The sequence below is a fragment of the Schistocerca cancellata genome, chromosome 1 (genome assembly GCF_023864275.1).
Source record: "Schistocerca cancellata isolate TAMUIC-IGC-003103 chromosome 1, iqSchCanc2.1, whole genome shotgun sequence".
Lineage (NCBI taxonomy): Eukaryota > Metazoa > Arthropoda > Insecta > Orthoptera > Acrididae > Schistocerca > Schistocerca cancellata.
Genome location: NC_064626.1, coordinates 468094748 through 468115973, shown reverse-complemented (window position 1 = coordinate 468115973; position 21226 = coordinate 468094748). Strand labels below are relative to the sequence as shown.

Below are 21226 nucleotides of genomic sequence, written 5' to 3'. Positions count from 1 at the left end.
GGGGGGACTGGCAATCTACAGTTCAGTGTGTGGAATGTTAGATCCCTTAACTGGGCAGGTAAGTTAGAAAATTTAAAAAGGGAAATGGATAGGTTGGAGTTACATAAAGCAAAGAGTATGAAGTTTGGTGGCAGGATGAACAGGACTTCAGGTCAGATGAGCTCAGGATTGTAAATACAAAATTAAATAGGGGTAATCCGCAGGTAGGTCTAATAATGATTAAGAAACTAGCAATGTGGGTAGGATACTTTGAACACCATAGTGAACGCATTTTCATAGCCAACACCCACCGAAGCAGTATGAGTTTACGTGTCAATTAGCTCTGCAGATAGTGAAGAGATTGAAAAAATGTATCGTGAGACAAAAGAAATTATTCAGATAGTTCAGAGGAAAATTTCATTATGATGGGGGACTGGAATTCGATAGTAGGAAAAGCAAAATAAGAAAACAGCAGGCGAGTAAGGACTGTGGGAGAGAATTAGAGGAAGCTGCGTGGTACAATTTTGCACAGAGCATAATTTAGTCATCACTAATACTTGTTTTAAGAATCATGAAAAAATGTTATTTACATGGAAGAGACCTGTACACAAATTTCAGATTGATTACATAATAGTAAGAAATAGAATTCAGATCCAGATTTTAAATTGTAAGACATATCCAGGGGCAGATGTCACCTCTGACAGCAACTTGCTCATTATGAATTGTAGATTAAAACCGAAGAATTTGCAAGAAGATAAGAGATCAAGCAGTTGGGAACTGGATAAGTTGAAACAACCATAGTTGGGAGAGTGTCAGATGGAGCATTAGGCAACGATTGACTGAAACAGGAGAAAGGAATACAGTAGAAGACAAATGGGCAGCTCTGAGAGATGAAATAGTGAAGGCAGAATGGGATCAAATAGGTAAATGAATGAACAAGAAAATATAAAAATGAAGCAAATGAGGCAGACTAAATGGAATACAAACACACAAAAAATTAGGTTGACGAGAAATGTACACTGAAGAGCCAAAGAAAGTTGTAACACCTGCCTAAAATCGTTTAGGGCCCCTGTGAGCACGCAGAAGTGCTACAACGTAATGTGGCATGGACGCCACTAATGTCTGAAGTAGTGATGGAGGGAACTGACACCATTAATTCTCAGGGCTGTCCATAAATCCATAAGAGTATGAGGGGGAGGAGATCTCTTCTGAACAGCACACTGCAAGGCATCCCAGATAAGCTCAATGATGTTCATGTATGGGGAATTTGGTGGCCAGCGGGAGTGTTTAAACGCGGAAGAGTGTTCCAGGAGCCACTCTGTGGGGGTGTCACATTGTCCTGCTGTAATTGCCCAAGTCCATTGGGATGCACAATGGACATGAATAGATGGAGGTGATCAGACAGGATGCTTACATATGTGTCACCTGTCACAGTAGTACCTAGACATATCAGGGATCCCATATCACTCCAACTGTACATGCCCCACACCATTACAGAGCCTCTACCAGCTTGAACAGTCCCTTACTGACACGCAGGATCCATGGATTCATGAGGTTGTCTTCATACTCGTACACATCCATCCACTCGATACAATTTGACACAAGACTCGCCCAACCAGGCTGCATGTTTCCAGTCATCAACAGTCCAATGTTGGTGTTGACGGGCCCAGGCAAGGCATAAAGCTTTGTGTCATGCAGTCATGAAGGGTACACAAGTGAGCCTTCAACTCCAAAAGCCCATAATATCGGTGATATTTTGTTGAATGGTTCACACACTGACACCTGGTGATGGCCCAGCATTGAAATCTCTAGCAATTTTTGAAAAGGTTCCACTTCTGTCACGTTGAACAACTCTCCTCACTTGTCGTTGGTCCTGTTCTTGTAGATCTTTTCCCAGCCACTGCGATGTCAGAGATTTGATGTTTTACCAGATTCCTGATATTCACAGTACACTTGTGAAATGCTCATACAGGAAAAATCGCTACTTCATCACTACCTCAGAGATGGTATGTTCCATCGCTCGTGTGCCAACTGTAACACCACACTGTCAAACTCACTTAAATCTTGATAACCTGCCATTGTAACAGCAGTAACCGATCCAACTACTGTGCCTGACACATGTTGTCTTATATAGATGTTACTGACCGCAACGCCGTATTCTACCTGTTTACATATCTCTGTATTTGAATACATATGCCTAAACCATTTTCTTTGGTGCTTCAGTGTATAATGGCTAAACAGGAATGACTAGAGGGGAAAGGTAGATACCACGTATAAGAAAATTAAAGAGGCCTTTGGAAAAAAGAAAAGCTGCTATATAAATATCAAGAGTGCAAATGGAAAATGAGTACTAAGCAAAACAGGAAAAGCTGAAAAGTAGAAGGAATACATTCAAAGGCTAGGCAAGAGAAGCATACTTGAAGGCTATATAGTACAAAGAGAAGAGGATGTAGATGATAATGAAATAGGAGATATGGTACTGTGCAAATAATTTGATAGAGTACTTAAAGACCTAAGGCAAAGCAAATCAGTGTACACAACATTTCCTCAGAACAAGTGATACCCATAGGAAAGCAAGCCGTAACAAAACTATTCCACCTGGCATGCAAGACATATGGGACAAGCTAAATACCCTCAGACTTCAAGAAAATTATAATAATTTAAATTCCAAAGAAAGGGCTGTTGTTGTTGTTGTGGTCTTCAGTCCTGAGACTGGTTTGATGCAGCTCTCCATGCTACTCTATCCTGTGCAAGCTTCTTCATCTCCCAGTACCTACTGCAACCTACATCCTTCTGAATCTGCTTAGTGTATTCATCTCTTGGTCTCCCTCTACGATTTTTACCCTCCACACTGCCCTCCAATGCTAAATTTGTGATCCCTTGATGCCTCAAAACATGTCCTACCAAACGATCCCTTCTTCTAGTCAAGTTGTGCCACAAACTTCTCTTCTCCCCAATCCTATTCAATACCTCCTCATTAGTTACGTGATCTACCCACCTTATCTTCAGGATTCTTCTGTAGCACCACATTTCGAAAGCTTCTATTCTCTTCTTGTCCAAACTAGTTATCGTCCATGTTTCACTTCCATACATGGCTACACTCCATACAAATACTTTCAGAAACGACTTCCTGACACTTAAATCTATACTTGATGTTAACAAATTCCTCTTCTTGAGAAACGCTTTCCTTGCCATTGCCAGTCTACATTTTATATCCTCTCTACTTCGACCATCATCGGTTCTTTTACTCCCTAAATAGCAAAACTCCTTTACTACTTTAAGTGTCTCATTTCCTAATCTAATTCCCTCAGCATCACCCGACTTAATTTGACTACATTCCATTATCCTCGTTTTGCTTTTGTTGATGTTCATCTTATATCCTCCTTTCAAGACACTGTCCATCCCGTTCAACTGCTCTTCCAAGTCCTTTGCTGTCTCTGACAGAATTACAATGTCATCGGCGAACCTTAAAGTTTTTACTTCTTCTCCATGAATTTTAATACCTACTCCGAATTTTTCTTTTGTTTCCTTTACTGCTTGCTCAATATACAGATTGAATAACATCGGGGAGAGGCTACAACCCTGTCTTACTCCTTTCCCAACCACTGCTTCCCTTTCATGCCCCTCGACTCTTATAACTGCCATCTGGTTTCTGTACAAATTGTAAATAGCCTTTCGCTCCCTGTATTTTACCCCTGCCACCTTCAGAATTTGAAAGAGAGTATTCCAGTTAACATTGTCAAAAGCTTTCTCTAAGTCTACAAATGCTAGAAACGTAGGTTTGCCTTTTCTTAATCTTTCTTCTAAGATAAGTCGTAAGGTCAGTATTGCCTCATGTGTTCCAACATTTCTACGGAATCCAAACTGATCTTCCCCGAGGTCGGCTTCTACCAGTTTTTCCATTCGTCTGTAAAGAATTCGCGTTAGAATTTTGCAGCTGTGACTTATTAAACTGATAGTTCGGTAATTTTCACATCTGTCAACACCTGCTTTCTTTGGGATTGGAATTATTATATTCTTCTTGAAGTCTGAGGGTATTTCGCCTGTCTCATACATCGTGCTCACCAGATGGTAGCGTTTTTTCATGACTGGCTCTCCCGAGGCAATCAGTAGTTCAAATGGAATGTTGTCTACTCCCGGGGCCTTGTTTCGACTCGGGTCTTTCAGTGCTCTGTCAAACTCTTCACGCAGTATCTTATCTCCCATTTCGTCTTCATCTACATCCTCTTCCATTTCCATAATATTGTCCTCAAGTACATCGCCCTTGTATAAACCCTCTATATACTCCTTCCACCTTTCTGCCTTCCCTTCTTTGCTTAGAACTGGGTTGCCATCTGAGCTCTTGATATTCATACAAGTGGTTCTCTTCTCTCCAAAGGTCTCTTTAATTTTCCTGTAGGCAGTATCTATCTTACCCCTAGTGAGACAAGCCTCTACATCCTTACATTTGTCCTCTAGCCATCCCTGCTTAGCCATTTTGCACTTCCTGTCGATATCATTTTTGAGACGTTTGTATTCCTTTTTGCCTGCTTCATTTACTGCATTTTTATATTTTCTCCTTTCATCAATTAAATTCAATATTTCTTCTGTTACCCAAGGATTTCTATTAGTCCTCGTCTTTTTACCTACTTGATCCTCTGCTGCCTTCACTATATCATCCCTCAGAGCTACCCATTCTTCTTCTACTGTATTTCTTTCCCCCATTCCTGTCAATTGTTCCCTTATGCTCTCCCTGAAACTCTCTACAACCTCTGGTTCTTTCAGTTTATCCAGGTCCCATCTCCTTAAATTCCCACCTTTTTGCAGTTTCTTCAGTTTCAATCTGCAGTTCATAACCAATAGATTGTGGTCAGAATCCACATCTGCCCCAGGAAATGTCTTACAATTTAAAACCTGGTTCCTAAATCTCTGTCTTACTATTATATAATCTATCTGATACCTTTTAGTATCTCCAGGATTCTTCCAGGTATACAACCTTCTTTTATGGTTCTTGAACCAAGTGTTGGCTATGATTAAGTTATGCTCTGTGCAAAATTCTACAAGGCGGCTTCCTCTTTCATTCCTTCCCCCCAATCCATATTCACCTACTATGTTTCCTTCTCTCCCTTTTCCTACTGACGAATTCCAGTCACCCATGACTATTAAATTTTCGTCTCCCTTCACTACCTGAATAATTTCTTTTATCTCGTCATACATTTCATCTATTTCTTCATCATCTGCAGAGGTAGTTGGCATATAAACTTGTACTACTGTAGTAGGCATGGGCTTTGTGTCTATCTTGGCCACAATAATGCGTTCACTATGCTGTTTGTAGTAGCTAACCCGCACTCCTATTTTTTTATTCATTATTAAACCTACTCCTGCATTACCCCTACTTGATTTTGTATTTATAACCCTGTAATTACCTGACCAAAAGTCTTGTTCCTCCTGCCACCGAACTTCACTCATTCCCACTATATCTAACTTTAACCTATCCATTTCCCTTTTTAAATTTTCTAACCTACCTGCCCGATTAAGGGATCTGACATTCCACGCTCCGATCCGTAGAATGCCAGTTTTCTTTCTCCTGATAACAACGTCCTCTTGAGTAGTCCCCGCCCGGAGATCCCCATGAACCATGGGCTGTAATAATACAAATTCCAAAGAAAAAGAAAGCAGACACTGTTTGGTGTGAGTAGTACTATACCAACAGTTTAATACACCATGTTTGCAAAATACAAACACAAATTATTTACAAAAGAATAGAAAAACTAGTAGAATCCAACCTTGGGGAAGATCAGTGTGGATTCTGGAGAAATGTACAAACACATGAGACAGTACCGACTCTTGACTTACCTGAGAAGGTAGGTTAAGGAAAGACATCCATGTTAATAGCTTTTGTAGATTTGGAAAAAGCTTTTGACTGGAGTACACTTCTTGAAATTTTGAAGGTAAGCAGTAGTAAAATACATGAAGGGCATGAAAAGGAAGCTCTAATTGAGATGTAAGTGAAAAAGGGTTGTAATCTATCCCAAATGGTATTCAGTCTGTGTCTTGAGCAACCAATAAAGAAAACCAAATAAAAATTTGCAGAAGGAATTAAACTTCAGGGAGAAGAAACAAAAACTTATAGTTTGCCAATAACTTTGTAATTCTGTTAAGAGTCTGCAAAGGCCTTGGAAGAGCAGTTGAACAGAATGGACAGTGTCTCAAAAGGCCACAAGACAAAAACAAAAGCAAAATAAGGTAATGGAATGTAGTCAAATTAAATCAGATGATGCTGAGGGAATTAGATTGAGACAAGGCACTGAATGAGTTTTGGTATTTGGGCACTAAAATACCAGATGATGACTGAAGTAGAGAGTATGTAAAATGTGGACTTGCAATGGAAAGGAAATCGTTTCTGAAGAAGAGAAATTTGTGAACTTCAAATAAAGTGTCAGGAATTCTTTTCTGAAGCTTTCTATCTGGTGTAGCCAAGTATTGAAGTGAAATGCAAATTATAAGCAATTCAGATAAGAAAAGAATAGAAGCATTGGGAATGTGGTGTTAAAGAAGAATGCTGAAGAGTACAAGGATACTGAGGTACTAAATAGAATTGAGGAGAAAATAAATTTCTCTCATAACTTGACTAAAAGAAGAGATCAGTTGATAGGACACATTCCATGACATCTAGGGATCACCAATCTCGTACTGAAGGGAAGTGTGGGGGGTAAAAACTGTAGAGGAAGACGAATGCATGAATACAGTAAGCAGTTTCAAAAGTTGTAGGTTGCAGAAGCATTTTAGAGGTGAAACGGCTGGCACAAGATATAGAAGCATCAAGCACTGCAACAAACCAATCTTCAGACTGAAGATAACAACAACAATGTGAAGTGGAATAACAATATAGGCTCAGTCATAGGTAAGGCAGAGAAAGAGAAGCATGGAGCACTGCAGCAAACCAATCTTCAGACTGAAGATAACAACAACAATGTGAAGTGGAATAACAATATAGCCTCAGTCATAGGTAAGGCAGGTGGCAGACTACAGTGCACTGACAGAATACTGGGAAAACACAGTCAGTCTACAAAGGAAACAGCTTACAAATCACTTGGGCATCCCATATTAGAATATTACTTGAATATGTGGGATCCGTACAAAGAAGGGCAGCATGAATGGTCACAGGTTTGCTTGACTCATCGGAATGTTAGGAAGACCTAAGTTGGCAGACTTTGAAGAGAGGTATTGCTCCTCTATGAACTATGAAGACAGAATCAGACTAATTCCAACATGGACAAAGGCATTTACTCAGTCATTCTTACCTCTTTCCAGACACAGCTGGAACAGGAATAAACCCAATCATGCGGTTCTGTGCTAAGTACCCTCTGCCATGCACTTCAGTGGTTTGCAGAGTGTGTTTGTAGATGTAAAAGTATCTTGTTATCAGGGGGGGGGGCAGTTTCAAAATTGTCCCTCCCAAAAAGATAGGTTCCTCCTTCCTGATGTGACAGAAAGAGGCTGATTGGAGCCAGGTACAAATTCTAAAGAAGTGTTACATGAGTCTCCTTCATTCATGACTGACTGTTCAGCACCAATGTGTTGCACACAGTCCTCGAGTTTTGCAACTCTGGACAGACCTATTCACTCCTTTCTACAACAATCTTTAAGCATTTTTCCATAAATTGCATTATTGAATGGTTATCTAATAGTACGATGTCCTCACAGGCAAACCATTTAGAAACAAAATATACAGTGGCCATTTTTTAACCTCTTGCATGTAAAATACTTATTTAGCTAACTGTTTGTATTGCCCAAACATGTTACAGACCATTCTTTTCAGAGTTAAGTCTTTCCATTTCCAATCCATACTGAAATATCTAAGTTTCATAATCATTGCTTACTTGCTCCAAAACTGTGTGCTCACATCTCGTATTTTCTAAAAGAGGATGAGAAATTCACGAAATTGTTCTTCAGTTTAATGTCAGAAACAAAAACTATGTACATGCACTTTTGTCATCATTATTTTATGGACAGAAGTTTCAGAAGACCCACTTCACCTACAATTTATCTTCCTTTTACTAGTGTTTTTTTTTTTCTTTTTTTTTCCAAGTCAAAACACAAGACTTGATTGCATATCACTAATTGAGATGGGCTGCAAACGATCTGACATCATATGGATCATCATGATATAGCAGCATAACTTCAGTAGAATTATATCCCATGACCAATAACATCATTATACACAGAATAAGAATAGGCTTTAAAAATGGCATGGTTATCAAGATGTGATCCCAGAATAGTCAATAAAACAATGCAAAAGTTAAGATTGGAATGCAGCATGCTTAAAGTCATGAAACCTGTACAATCATATAATACATAAGATATTTATAACACATTCAAGTTTTTTATTTGAGATGTGCTCCTGTTTGTAGTCATTGCAAAACATCCATAAACTATTGGAAATCACTTCATTTGTTGCAAAATGCAGAAGAAAATGCAACAGTTATTTGCTGAATGTTAAAGTTCTTAATTTGTAATGAAACTATAATATTATTTGTTGTGTAGGAATGACATAATTACCCTTTTAAATGGACATTAGACAATACAATCTATGTCCTAATGTTTTCAGAATTTTTATCTTTTTTATATTAATTTCTTTTCCACATATTGTCTCTCGATACAGAACTATTGAAGGAAATGGTTCTGCTAATGCCTCAGGAAGTTATACAAGTACTGGTTCCTCTTCTATCTCACTGCCATGCTGTCTTCCAAGAAAATCACAACGCATTGCCAATGGGCCCATACTTCCCTCGCCGTGGACACAAACTGCCACCACATGGTATAAAGTCGGGTGCAAGGCCAACCCGTCCTATGGTACAGATGGCTATTCCTCATGGGCAACTGGAGGCTGCTAAGGTCAGCTACAGATATACATATTAGTTGCAAGTTATTATTTAAACTCATTTAAATGTCTTGTTGGAAATATTTGTCTGATGACAATGCTTGTAATTTTTTAATGCATATGAATATATTTGTTTTTCTAGTTTTAAAACACTGTGTGAGAAATGTAAGTGACATAACGTATGAACAAGTAATTTACAGTACATAACTTATGAACAAGTAACTTACAGTTATCAAACAGTGATGCATTGCTTGTATTATTGTTCTGGCCTAACTGGCTTGACTTTGCACGTTCTGTGTTTGATTACCTTTTCATACAGTCTCCATGAATGATTATTTAGAGAAAGGTTTGTACAAGAACAGCTCTTTTGTACCATTTTCATACCACCCAACTTGTGAATAAGTATCTTTAAACAATGTATCTCCCTTCCCAACATTGCTAAAATAATGGGAACTGTGAAGACTAATTATTATGTAAGATTCTTGACAACATTCAAAGTAACTTTTTTCAAACATTAATTTCAACCTTTACTTCAATTCAAATGCAACTTTTCTGTTCCTAATCATTTGTTTGTATCCAAATGTTGCAAACCAATTTCATGTTGCTTGGTGAAAACTATTGTAATTTTTGATGCAGGGCCTTTCTTTGGCATAGTAAATAGGTATTTGTATTGTGTTGATGCCTATAGTGAATGTAGTGTGGTATAGTGCAGTGCAATGTTTTTTGTGCTGTTGATATGAAAAGTAGGTTGTGCATGAAACCTGGACTCAGCAAGAAGCATCTTCCTCTTGAGTAACACTGAGAGTAATCTAAATTTTCCTATCAAATAAGAGGGATCACGGTCAGGACTGTTACTTACTAGCAACATATCAGTACTGAAGTGCTGCTGCAGCTGTTTGTTTACCAATTGTAGCTGTGAAGACAGTTGCAAATTTTCTACTTCCACTGCATGGAAGTACTCTGTTAGCTCATGGTACAGATGACTCGAAGTTAAACACAGACCAGAATGTGCTGTAGTATTCATTTTTTCACAACTTACAAAAAGAATGCTTTCCGTGTGTGTGTGTGTGTGTGTGTGTGTGTGTGTGTGTGTGTGTGTGCGTGTGCGCATGCGCCCATGCGCACATGCACATAAATTTACTTGAAATACAATAAAATTTTAAGAATAGCTGGAATGAAAGATGAAATTGTGTCTTATTGCAGGCGTGAAAACATTCTTGCAATTACTGAAAATGAGACGGTGCTGGAAGGAGGAAACATATAGTTTAAATAACAGAACAAGAAAACAGAACTCTAGCAAGCAACAGTGAAATATGAAAGAAAGCCTGGAATAATGCTTGTTTCATATGATGCAATTGTGGAAGTTATTACAATCATAGAAGTACAGGGTTATTACATGCCTCTTGTTAATGGTGGCACTGAATTCGCTAAAACATTTTTAAATGATTCACATGCATCAGCATGTACAATGATAAACATCTTACTCTTGAATTTCTCTTCACTACAGTAATGGTTTAAGGAGTATTTTAAAAGATTTGTACATGTAATTATCATGTTAGGACCGTACCTCACATGGACATATATGTAAATATTTCTGCATATTATTCACATAGTCATTAAGTGCAACATAATGTGCTATGCAGTTTCATTTATTTTTACTTGTAGCTATACATGTTGTTTTTAACTCTGTTAATGCTGTATTGATAATGATCAAATAAGCTATATAGTGTATTTCAGATCTGTTTTGGTTGTAAAGCATCTGCGGTGATTTTGTTTGTCTTACACATCAGGAATATAGGCTATAAGTATGATTGTAGTAGAAAAAATTAGTTTGTGTCTCTTTCCACTTCTTGCATTTTTAGTCTCTCTTTTGAAGTATCTGGTTTAAGTAGCTAGAAACCATTACTTTCATTCTTTTTACTTGTATAATGCCTTTAAAAAATCTGAAATCAAGGGAGGGGGTGGGGGCATAGTGCAGATAATGGCAGCTTCTTTATTCCATAAACAATTGACACTTGCTGCTAGTAGATATTTTAAGTTTTGCATTCAGTACTAATGCTGGGATTGATGTGGGGCGGGGTTTGACAGTCTGCCAGCTACATGTTTAAAAGCAGCTGACATTCTGACATGAAGCTAATGCTTTAGTGCATTCAGTTTCTACTTTTTCCACTCTCCTGCCTTAAGAAACTTGCTTGTACTGAACCACTACCTTAGAAAGAAAAATAAGAATTCCCGGGGTCATATTTGTATTATATCAAATTAAACATTTTACTGTCAAACATCACTTGACAAAAAAGCGAAGCATTTTTATAGCTGTGCGTTTGGAGAACACAGTGGTTTGAGTAACAGTTTCTCCAGTGCTTCATTAGACGTTAATCTCAGATACATTACCCCATCGTTTCTTTCATATTTCATTGCTGCATTCTGTTTTCTTGTTCTGTTCTCTAAATTATATATCTATATATTTCCTTCCTTTCAGTACTGTCTATGTTCAGTAATAGCAAGAAATTTTTCAAGTCTGCAGTGAGATACAATTTCACATTTAATTCCAGCTGTTCTTTTATTTATTTATTTATTTATTTATTAATTTTTTTCAAGTATATTTACGCACATGTACAAGAGATAACAAGTGGAATGCATTTTTTGCAGTGATTAATTTGTTAATTTACATAGCTGGAATCTCAAGAAAGTGAAAGTGGAAAATTTTCAACTGCTTTCAAGCTATGAGTAGCTTTATCTGTTACAGAAACCTTTCCTTCCATCAGGACCTTCAAAATTTCCAATCTATCGGATCCTATCACAGGGTGCATATGACCCGGGACAACCGGGAGATCCGGGAAAAACTCTGAGAATTTTTTCATCCAGGAGAAAACTGGGAAAAACCCGGGAATTTTTCATTGTTTTAGTTTTCAGTTAAATTTTTTAAATTTTGACTGGTAAGAACCAATACTCTAACAAAGGATGTTACTGTATCCTGCTACTGCAGAATAATTCTGCAGCAATAAAACATGAACGAGAGAAAAAAATCAAAATAAAACTTAAATTGCAAAGGAAATGCGCCATATACAACAACAAAACACAGTGCTCATACAAGTGTCTACCAATAGCAAACTGTGTCAAAGACTTAGGAAGACTGCAATGCTTCATAACAACAAATTGCCTCCAGTGAACATGACGTCAGAACTGTTTACATTCATTTTAGCAGTTACAAGCGGGCTCATGCGCATGCGCAGTTGAGTCACATATGAGTAGTACCTTCTCCCATTTCTGGCTACAGAAATGTGGCAATTAGCTGTGTAACCAGTCGCAGCAAGCAGCTATAGTAGTAGTAGTAGTAGTAGTAGTAGTAGTAGTAGTATGGTATACTGCCTTACGGCAAGTCTTGTCATGGATTAAGCCTCGTCCACTTTCGTCTGTCCATAGCCAGTCTTTTCGTTTCTGAATATTGGTCTCCTTTTATATTGTCCAGCATTTGGTACCTTCTTTTTCCTTTTCCCCCTTTTTCCCTCCACCATTCCTTCTATTCCTTCCTTCAATAAACAGTCCCTCCTCGAACAATGTCCAATCCAGTTCCGTTTTCTCTTTCTGATAACTTTCAGCATGTTTCTTTCTTTTCCAACTCTTCTTAATACTTCTTCATTCCGTACTCAGTCTTCCCATTTCACTTTTTCCATTTTCTCCATATCCACAAATCTAGTGCCTCCAATCTTCTTTCGTCTTCCTTCCTCAATGTCCAGGTCTCCACAACAAATAGTGCAACACTTTCGATGTAACATTTGGCAAGTCTTTTCCTCTGATCTTTGTTTAGTGGTCCACAAAGTAATTTCTGTTTCCTCTCGAATCCTTCTTTTTTCCTTCTTTTGCCATTGCAATTCTTTTCCTAATTTCTGTTGAGCAATACATATCATCCATTATTACACTTCCCAAGTAATTGAAGTTATTCACTTGCTCTATTTCCTCTCCCTCTACTTTCATATGGCATTTTCTCCCCTATCCTCCAATTACCACGCTTTTCATGCACCAAATTCATATTAAGGAAAAAAAACTTTGTTCTACAAAGCACCTAGCATCCAGCGCACCTTGATCTATCAATTATTCATATGATTTTGAACCTGTCGGTTTTTCAACATTTTTGGAACTTTCTAAGTTGATGTGTGACAAAAGCGGACAGGGCTATACGAACTGAGCAGAGTAAAGCCGAACAGATGAATGCCAATCTCTGTCTGATTATGTGATTGACTGTGTTTGCGAATGATTAGCATTGTTATAATTACTAATGAAATCCATAGATTCAGACTAGCAGGAATAACTGGTAAAGAAAGATAACATATTATCTTCTTGGTGTATCCAAGAAAATGAAATTTCAACAGAAATTTTTGGCCAGATCACTACACTCGTAAGGGCCAGTTTTAGAGCCCCAGCTAGTAGCCGCTTCAGTTCTATACTATAAGTAGCCCAGAAAACTTGTTGTTCGAACATGTAACAACGCCTAAATGGAGAATAATCATGGGATAACTAAACCAGTGATTCTGACAGGGTTAGTGAAGTTAACCAGCAAATAAATTTTGACAGTGGTAGGAATTGTTTCCTAACATAAAGCTTTTTGCTTGTAGTAGGCCTAATAGGCATTTGATATTGGTAGTTCGTGAATTATATTGTCATGTTATAGAAATGACCATTTGTGTCAAAACAGTCTTGTTTATTTGGGGTGTGTTACAATTGCTGAAATATTAGAAAGGCCTATTTTGTTTTATCTAGCAGACAGTGATAAAATAGACATAATCAGATTGAGAAACACACCAGACTTGGGTGTTATTTGTATTAACAGCTTTTTCAGTATTAGACAACGACATTTCGATTTTTCAGGTAGCAAAACATTCGACAAACTTTGATGAGGTAATAGATTCTTTCATAAAAAGGAAAGCACACCATGTAAAGCTGTAGCGAGATTAAAGAGAAATAAATGCTAGGAGCAAAGGATTGAAGAAATGTGTACTGTCTTGCATATCTCTTGTCTTTACTGGTTTTATGTATCCCATATTTAATTTTATGTCGCACAAACCAGCAAGTTTTAGCCAACAGGCAATAAAGAGTGCAAATTTTCTGAAGAGTTGTTGTTCTCCTGATTACAAATAATCCCCTCCAATATTATTGAAAAGAAAAAGAAAGAAAGAAAAGAGGGGCAGTATATCAAACCGGCCTACTGGGAGCACAAGAGACACCACAGGACATTTTAATTTCCACTGTCCTGAATATAGTTTGATGATGGCATCCATTACAAAATATACACGTTTCAATTCCACAGAGCAAAATATAGTGATGTGCGATAGAAGACTGCTGTGTAAAGAGGCGTGGCATTGCACTTCGGCACACTTAAGACCAAATAACACGTCTTACATTTCCTCGAAAACACACACACACACACACACACACACACACGCAGAGCAGTCTGAGTTTTAGTGAGGAAGCAGGTAGTCTCCATGTGACCCATGTTTACATTTAGTGATTTTCCTGTTTCCTCTTCGTTTACTGCTCTCACGTCAAATAAAACAAAATGGATTTCTGTGGCTGAGAGCTATCAGGTGAATTAAAATACATTCAGGTAATGATCGAAGGCTAAAATATGTTATTAGTTTCAGAGTTTATTTTATTCCACATTTCTGACAGTCAACCATTAATTGCCTTGCAGAACAATGAATTCATTTTTGTCAGTTTGCTAAGAAATTTGGCTTTTATTAATCTTTTCCATTGAGGCAGGCAGTGTATTTGAAATGAAGTGTTTAATTCCACACTATTGGCTAGTTTCAACTGTTCACTGCATTTCAAGTGGATGTTTTCATCTTCTAAACGTATGGCATTTTGCCATAATAAAGAACCGGACAAGAGATAATACAATACTGGTACTCCAAGAAAATTTACATCCTGAAAACCACACTGAAGAGCTTAATATCAGGTCGAGGCCTACTTCAATGAGAATCTGGAAACTGCACAGATCTCACAATGAATATCGATCGCTTTTAGGCCTTTAGCACTAAGAAATCTTACAACAGCCCGTACTTCACAGTCGGCGGAACTCACGATTATCGGAGGCATCTTAAACACTCGGTACACAACGTAAACAAGGAAGAATCAGACTGTAATGGCGTCAGTACGTAGATTAAGGTACAGGCTTTCATGTAAAAATAAAATTATTGAGATATCGTAGCAAGTCTTTTTTTAATTTCAAACAATACTTAATTAAAAAAATACGCCTCGTATAATGAATTTCGTAAAACACAGAGCATTTGACTCTTATTTAAAAATCAACTCTCTGATGGCAAGCCATTTAGAAGAATTTCAAGCCCAGATCAGACATTTAGTCATTATTAAAAAATTTGTGATGTATTGTAAAGTGTAACACGCTCAAAAAAGATCATTTTATGTGAAAGCTTAGCTTCTCTTGCAGCTTATTAACCTTAGAAACCAATATTGTATGTGAAAGCTTTGCTTTTCTTGTAGAAACACTATGTATATTAATTTAAACCATTAACTTTTCCTGTTTGTGTGTTTGTGCTACTTTACAGTGATGTTGGTACTGGCTGACTTCATCATGTGTTCTGTGCTCTGAATATCCTGTCATCGGCTGGCGAGATCATACGAGCTGTGACTGGCTTACAAATGCACATCATAATCTCAATTTCAATGCTTCGGAAAGTAACTTGCGGTGTTTGGTGGAATTCGAATGTATACTTTTGTAATATGAAAATATGCAGCATGAATGTTACTGCACATCAAAGATCTTTCCAAAACGTGTTCTTTTCCCTGAGTTTCATTTTCAAAAGTGCCGAGAAATTCTATGCCGGTGTATAAAATCTTAAGCAGTCAAAGGACTAATAAGTTTTACAGTTCTGAGAGGAAAATGTACTGTCACTTAACAAGGAAAAAGTGTCTTTTCACCTTGGAGAAAGTGTATTTTTAACTGGAAAATCTGGGAATTTTCTTTCCTTGTCCAAGTATACACCCTGTATCACCATTCTTTGTAGTAAATGGAGGGGGAGAAATTGGCATAAACTTTAACAGCCCCCTCCTAGGCCATCTCTCAAGATGGTACCTAATGTCCTGAAACAACTGGAACAGCCATTCAAATATCATTTCATTTGGAGGACTGTAAATCCTCTACTCATGACAAGGTAAAATATCCTCGTGTTTCATCCAGACTCTTGGTTAACATCTGAAAGCTCTCAGACTGCTTCATTTATGTATGTTCCATTTTACATCCCTGTAAATTCTCTCTCCCTTGTAGGATAAAGCACACACAAACTGTTTAGACTATTTAATTACTTCTTTTAAAATTTCCACTTTATAATAAATAACAAATTACAGAAAAAAAGTTCTCAATTGCTATGAGGTACTCCTGTATAAAACTGAAATAGTGTGCTACAAGGAAATCTTTCAATGTGGGTTTGATATTTGGGATTTATTGCTCCTCCCCTCCTCTGTTGTTCTACTGAAAGCCTATTTAATATAAAACATGCTGAAGAGTACACACATTTTTGTGTAATTCTTAAGAAGTGTAATTCAAAAACATGCTGCTTTTCTGTGTATTGTTCATTGAATAAATGTTGCAGTTTCTTCTGGATGAGACAATATTGTCAACATGAGATTCCTTGATGGGATATGGCTCTAGGAATGGCAGAGTTATAATGATAAACAATATAGAATTTTGGGGATCTGCATCCATACAGCCATATTGTTTGTATACCCAAAATAGGTTAAGTATGAATTTCACCATAATGAGTGACTTTTCATTATTTCCTGCCATGTTGTCAAATCATCACATATGCTTCCTCATACAGCATGTCATGTAATTTGTGTCAATTTATTTTTTGGCTGCTCAGAAATTTTTATTATGTGTGAAAATATGGCTAATTAGTTCACTGTAATTATGTTGAAAGTGGCCAGGGTGGACAAAAGATGCTTCTGTATCCCTCAAAAAACAGTCTCTTACATAGATACACATAAAGACACACAGATTGGAGTACTTAATAACCATGTAACTATGCCACATCCACCTGTTTTCCTCTCGGCATTGTTCCCAACCTTGCCACAACCACCAACTATAAATCAAGTCCTGTGATAAATTAACTGTGGGTTGGGGACCTCAAGTATTTGGTATAGGTCCACATATATTCTACCTTGAAATACGTAAGTGTGGGCTTCACTGTTTACAAACTGTTTTAATAATGGAAGAGTCTCAGACTAAGATTAAGACTTGAGTCACAGTGGTATTTGCAAAACTTAGTGACCTAGTGTCATTCTGTTCAATTGCACTGTCCACGCACTAGCATCTCAGTCATTTGAAGGTTTTTATCTGTATATTTAGTTATGCTTTTGATAATTAGCTTAGTGCCTGGTATTTAATATTAGCTCACACTAATAATGGTGGCAATCTCTTTCATGAGTCTACATCTAACAGATTCACGACACGGTTGGCTGGTGATATCAAGACACAATACATGGACGAAAGTTCTTCACTCATGAATTATAATTCGACACAGTTCATTGTCTCTCTCAGTAACAGTACTCACTGCATTATATTCAGTTTCAGATTTCTTGATTCCAAAACCGTCAGAGCGTGGCCAATTGTTGCCTCAATGACACAACACACACATACTGAAGGCACACTTACTCGTATTAATTTGTAGGTTCTTTCACTGACAAAACAGTGAAAGAACAGACTGACAGATCAGTCAGAACCCAGGCTAAGAGTTATCCACCTACTAAGGAAAAAGTCTGAGATAAAGGAAAAGGGTTCCATAGAGAATAACAAGTGAAAGGTAATGTGATAACAAGCTTAGAGATGAAAGGGGGGGGGGGGGAAGAGCGTGAAATTAGGCCAGATATAGAGCAAGAAGAAGGGAAAAACGCAAGTGGAAAAAGCAATACAAAGAATATTAGAGAGAGAATAGAGTGAGTTGCGTATGGAAGAAAAAATTACATAATAGAAAAACAAGTAAAATAAAATAATAATTGTAACAACTCAAATGCAGATAGGAAAGTATATGGGAAAATGAGAGGATATATTGGATAGCAAGTTCCTACGTTTTTAGTTCATGGAAGCTGGAACTGTTTGAGAGAATCCAACTGGCCCTTGTGGTTTTGCAGGTATTTATCTCTCTTTTGAAATTTAATGTAGAGCAGGCCGAGGACCAGGATACTGAACATCCCCAATCTGGTTCCAGCTGCCAGAGACTGTGGTTGTGTGTGTGTGTGTGTGTGTGTGTGTGTGTGTGTGTGTTTTGGTAGTTCTGACTAAGATCTTGTTGGCCGAAAGCTAACTTTGTGACAGTCTTTTTTGTTGTGCCTTTCTATGACTCAGCATCTTCGTTATATGGTGAGTAGCAACTATCCTTTTCATCATATTGTTCCATTCCATACTGGATTTTCCTGTGTAGCAGAAATGGTTTGGTGAAAAGCGAAACATTTTCTTTAAGCAGTTTACCAGGGAGAGCAAGAGCAATGAAAATTTTTCGCTAGCAGTTAGTAGAATAATAGTTCCTAATTCTCCCGTTATGTGCCTCCAGTAGACACAAATTTGCATCAGTTGTCCTACCAGCATTGGTGTGGAAGCATTATTGTGGCCAATGTGATTGTTTTTGTAAATGCTGTTTCATGTGTTTGGTGATTTTTCTAAGACACATTAAATACCAACGTGCTAACATCAGATTGTTTCCTGTTAGGGATATCGGCAACAGAAACTCTCAATACTGTGAGCAGATTATGGGGAAGAAGCTTTGAGCGAGAAATTGGTTTACAAGTGTTTTTTATGGTCCAGTGTCAGTTGAAGACAAATCATGAGTGGGATGTCCTTTGACTTCCAGAATGGGCAAAAAAGACTGAAAAAATCCGTCTTCTGATCACGTTTGATCATCATAGAACCGTCAATGAATTGGTGGAAATAACTGGAATGTTGTGGAGGTCATGCCAACGAATTTTGATTGTAGATGAAACGTGTTACAGCAAAATGTATCCTGTGTGTACTCTCTGATGTCCAGAAAGCCAATTGTTTTCGTGTGTGCCAGAAATTCAAAGAAGATCCAGAAATTTATCCAGATTGTGATGCAGAAGTCATTGTCATTGTGGGTGCCGAATTCTTGTGTTACGGATATTACCCAGAAACAAAGCGACACTCGGGCTACTGGAAAACTGCTTCATCACTAAGTCCAAAGAAAGCAAGGTATGGGAGATCCCATGTCAAGGCAGTGTTGGTTTTTTTCCCCCCTGCCCCCATCAAGTGGGTCTTCCACCGTAAATTTGTTTCCCAGAACACTACAGTTAACCAGAATTACAAATTTAGGTGCTAAAACAATTATGTGAAGCAGCAAGAAGAACATTATGACAATCAGGAAATTGGATTTTTCACCGCGATGACACCTCTGCACTCACGGCTTTGAGTGTTGGCCAGTTTTTGGCCAAAAACCAAATGACAGAAGTTTCTCACCCACTCTGCTCACTGGACACGGCCCCCTGTGACTTTTTTATTCCCAAAAATGAAAAGAAACGTAAAAGGGGAATATCTTCAAGTCGTAGAAGGAGTGAAGAAAAAATTGTTGGAGGTCCTAAACAAAATAACTTAGGTGAGATTGAAAACTATAATCGCCAATGGAAAAAGGTTTGGACAGATGTAATGTATCTGGTGGACTCTATTTTGAAGGTGTTTAAGTTTGGAAAAATGTTCCATTACATGCACAATTTTTGTAAAACAACTGTGCAAAGTGATATTTCCCAAAATAGAAGTAGCTATGTTTTTTATATACACGAAAAAAAAACACCAAAAAATAATTAATGTAGACTAATTAAATTTCAGGAATAAATTTGACTAGGTAACATATTTCAGTGATTAACATTGCAAGATCACAGCTTAATGTAAGGATAAGATAAACTGTTGCAAATGTGAAATGCAGATAACTTAATGATTGGTGTAACCATCAAAATGTTGTTTGTAAGCATGCAAACACGCATGTATTGTGTTGTATAGGTGACAGATGTCAGTTTGTTGGCTGGAGTTTCATGCCTGTTGCACTTGGTCGGTCAATACAGGGACAGTTAATGCTGTTTGTGGACAATGCTGGAATTGTCTTGTGACCAAGTCAGCCAAGGCAAGAAGCCAACACTCTGTAGAGCGTGTTGGGTTACAGATGTGGTATTTGTGTGAGCCTTATCCTTCTAGAAAACACCCCCTGGAATGCTGTTCATGAGTGGCGGCACAAAAGGTTGATTCGTCAGATAGATGTACAAATTTGCAGCCAGGGTGCATGGGATAACCACGAGAGTGCTCCTGCTGTCATATGAAATCACACCTCAGACCATAACTCCAGGTGTAGACCCAGTATGTGTAGCATGCAGACTGGGTGGTTGCAAGTGCTCATCTGGCCTGCTCCTAACCAACACATGGCCACCATGAGCACCGATGGATATATAGCTTTCAGCAGAAAATACAACAGACCTCCCCCCTGCCTTCCAAAATACACTACAGGGTGACTGGCTTGGATCTGTCCTTGAAGTAACTGATTTGTAACAGTTCGTTGGTTCACTGTGGTGCCATTTGCTGCTCAGATTGCTGCAGCAGATGCAGTAAAATGCGTCGGAGCCATTTGCCGAATGCAATGATCTTTGCTCTTGGTAGTGCCACATGGTCATCTGGAGCCTGGTCTTCTTGCAGCTGTACATTCTCATGACCTGCCAGCAATCATGTACAGAGGCTACATTCCTACCAAGTCTTAAGCAGTATCATAGAAGCAATATCCATCTTCTCTTAGCCCTTTTACATGACCTCGTTCATACTCAGTGGTGTGTTGAAAATGGTGTCTGTGTCGCCTTAAAGGAGTTCTTGACTAACGTCATCTCACCATGTCCAGTGTCAAAGGTAACCAATGCTCACAACCATTGCAGCATGCATTTAAAGCAAACCTGATCTGCATCTTCGTAATGGTTACTAGTGGATGGTCATCATCTTTCAGATGTAGAAACACGCCTGTCAACTTTTGTGTATGTCGCTCAACTCTTTCACGGTATTGATTTTCCCCACCCACGACAGCGTATTCTTCCCTTATTTGTCATCAAAGTGAAAATATGGAGTTTCAGTGAAGTGATTAAAACACAGCTGAATGTAAAAAATGCACTCTTGACTAGAGCAATATGTCTACGGGCAGCATCATTTCTGGTACATCCACACTTCTGTAGTAAAATATCAATAACCACATTATCCAGATCTTTGCCACAAGCTGTTTCATTCCATTGTGTTGTAATCACTTCATTGAAGAACTTAATATCTGCACTTCAGGGAAGAACATACAACAACACATCAATTTCTATTTTGTGAAATATTACTTGTAAATCTGTTGG

General features: G+C 38.0%; 1 protein-coding gene across 1 annotated transcript in view; it reads left to right on the top strand.

Annotated features, from left to right (window-relative positions):
• Positions 1-21226, top strand: part of LOC126177063 (ubiquitin carboxyl-terminal hydrolase 34) — a 479314-nt gene that overhangs the window by 416100 nt on the left and 41988 nt on the right. Inside the window, exon 48 of the mRNA XM_049924303.1 lies at positions 8624-8856. Within this exon, the coding sequence (XP_049780260.1) occupies positions 8624-8856 (233 nt within the window). The remainder of the gene's footprint in view (positions 1-8623; positions 8857-21226) is intronic.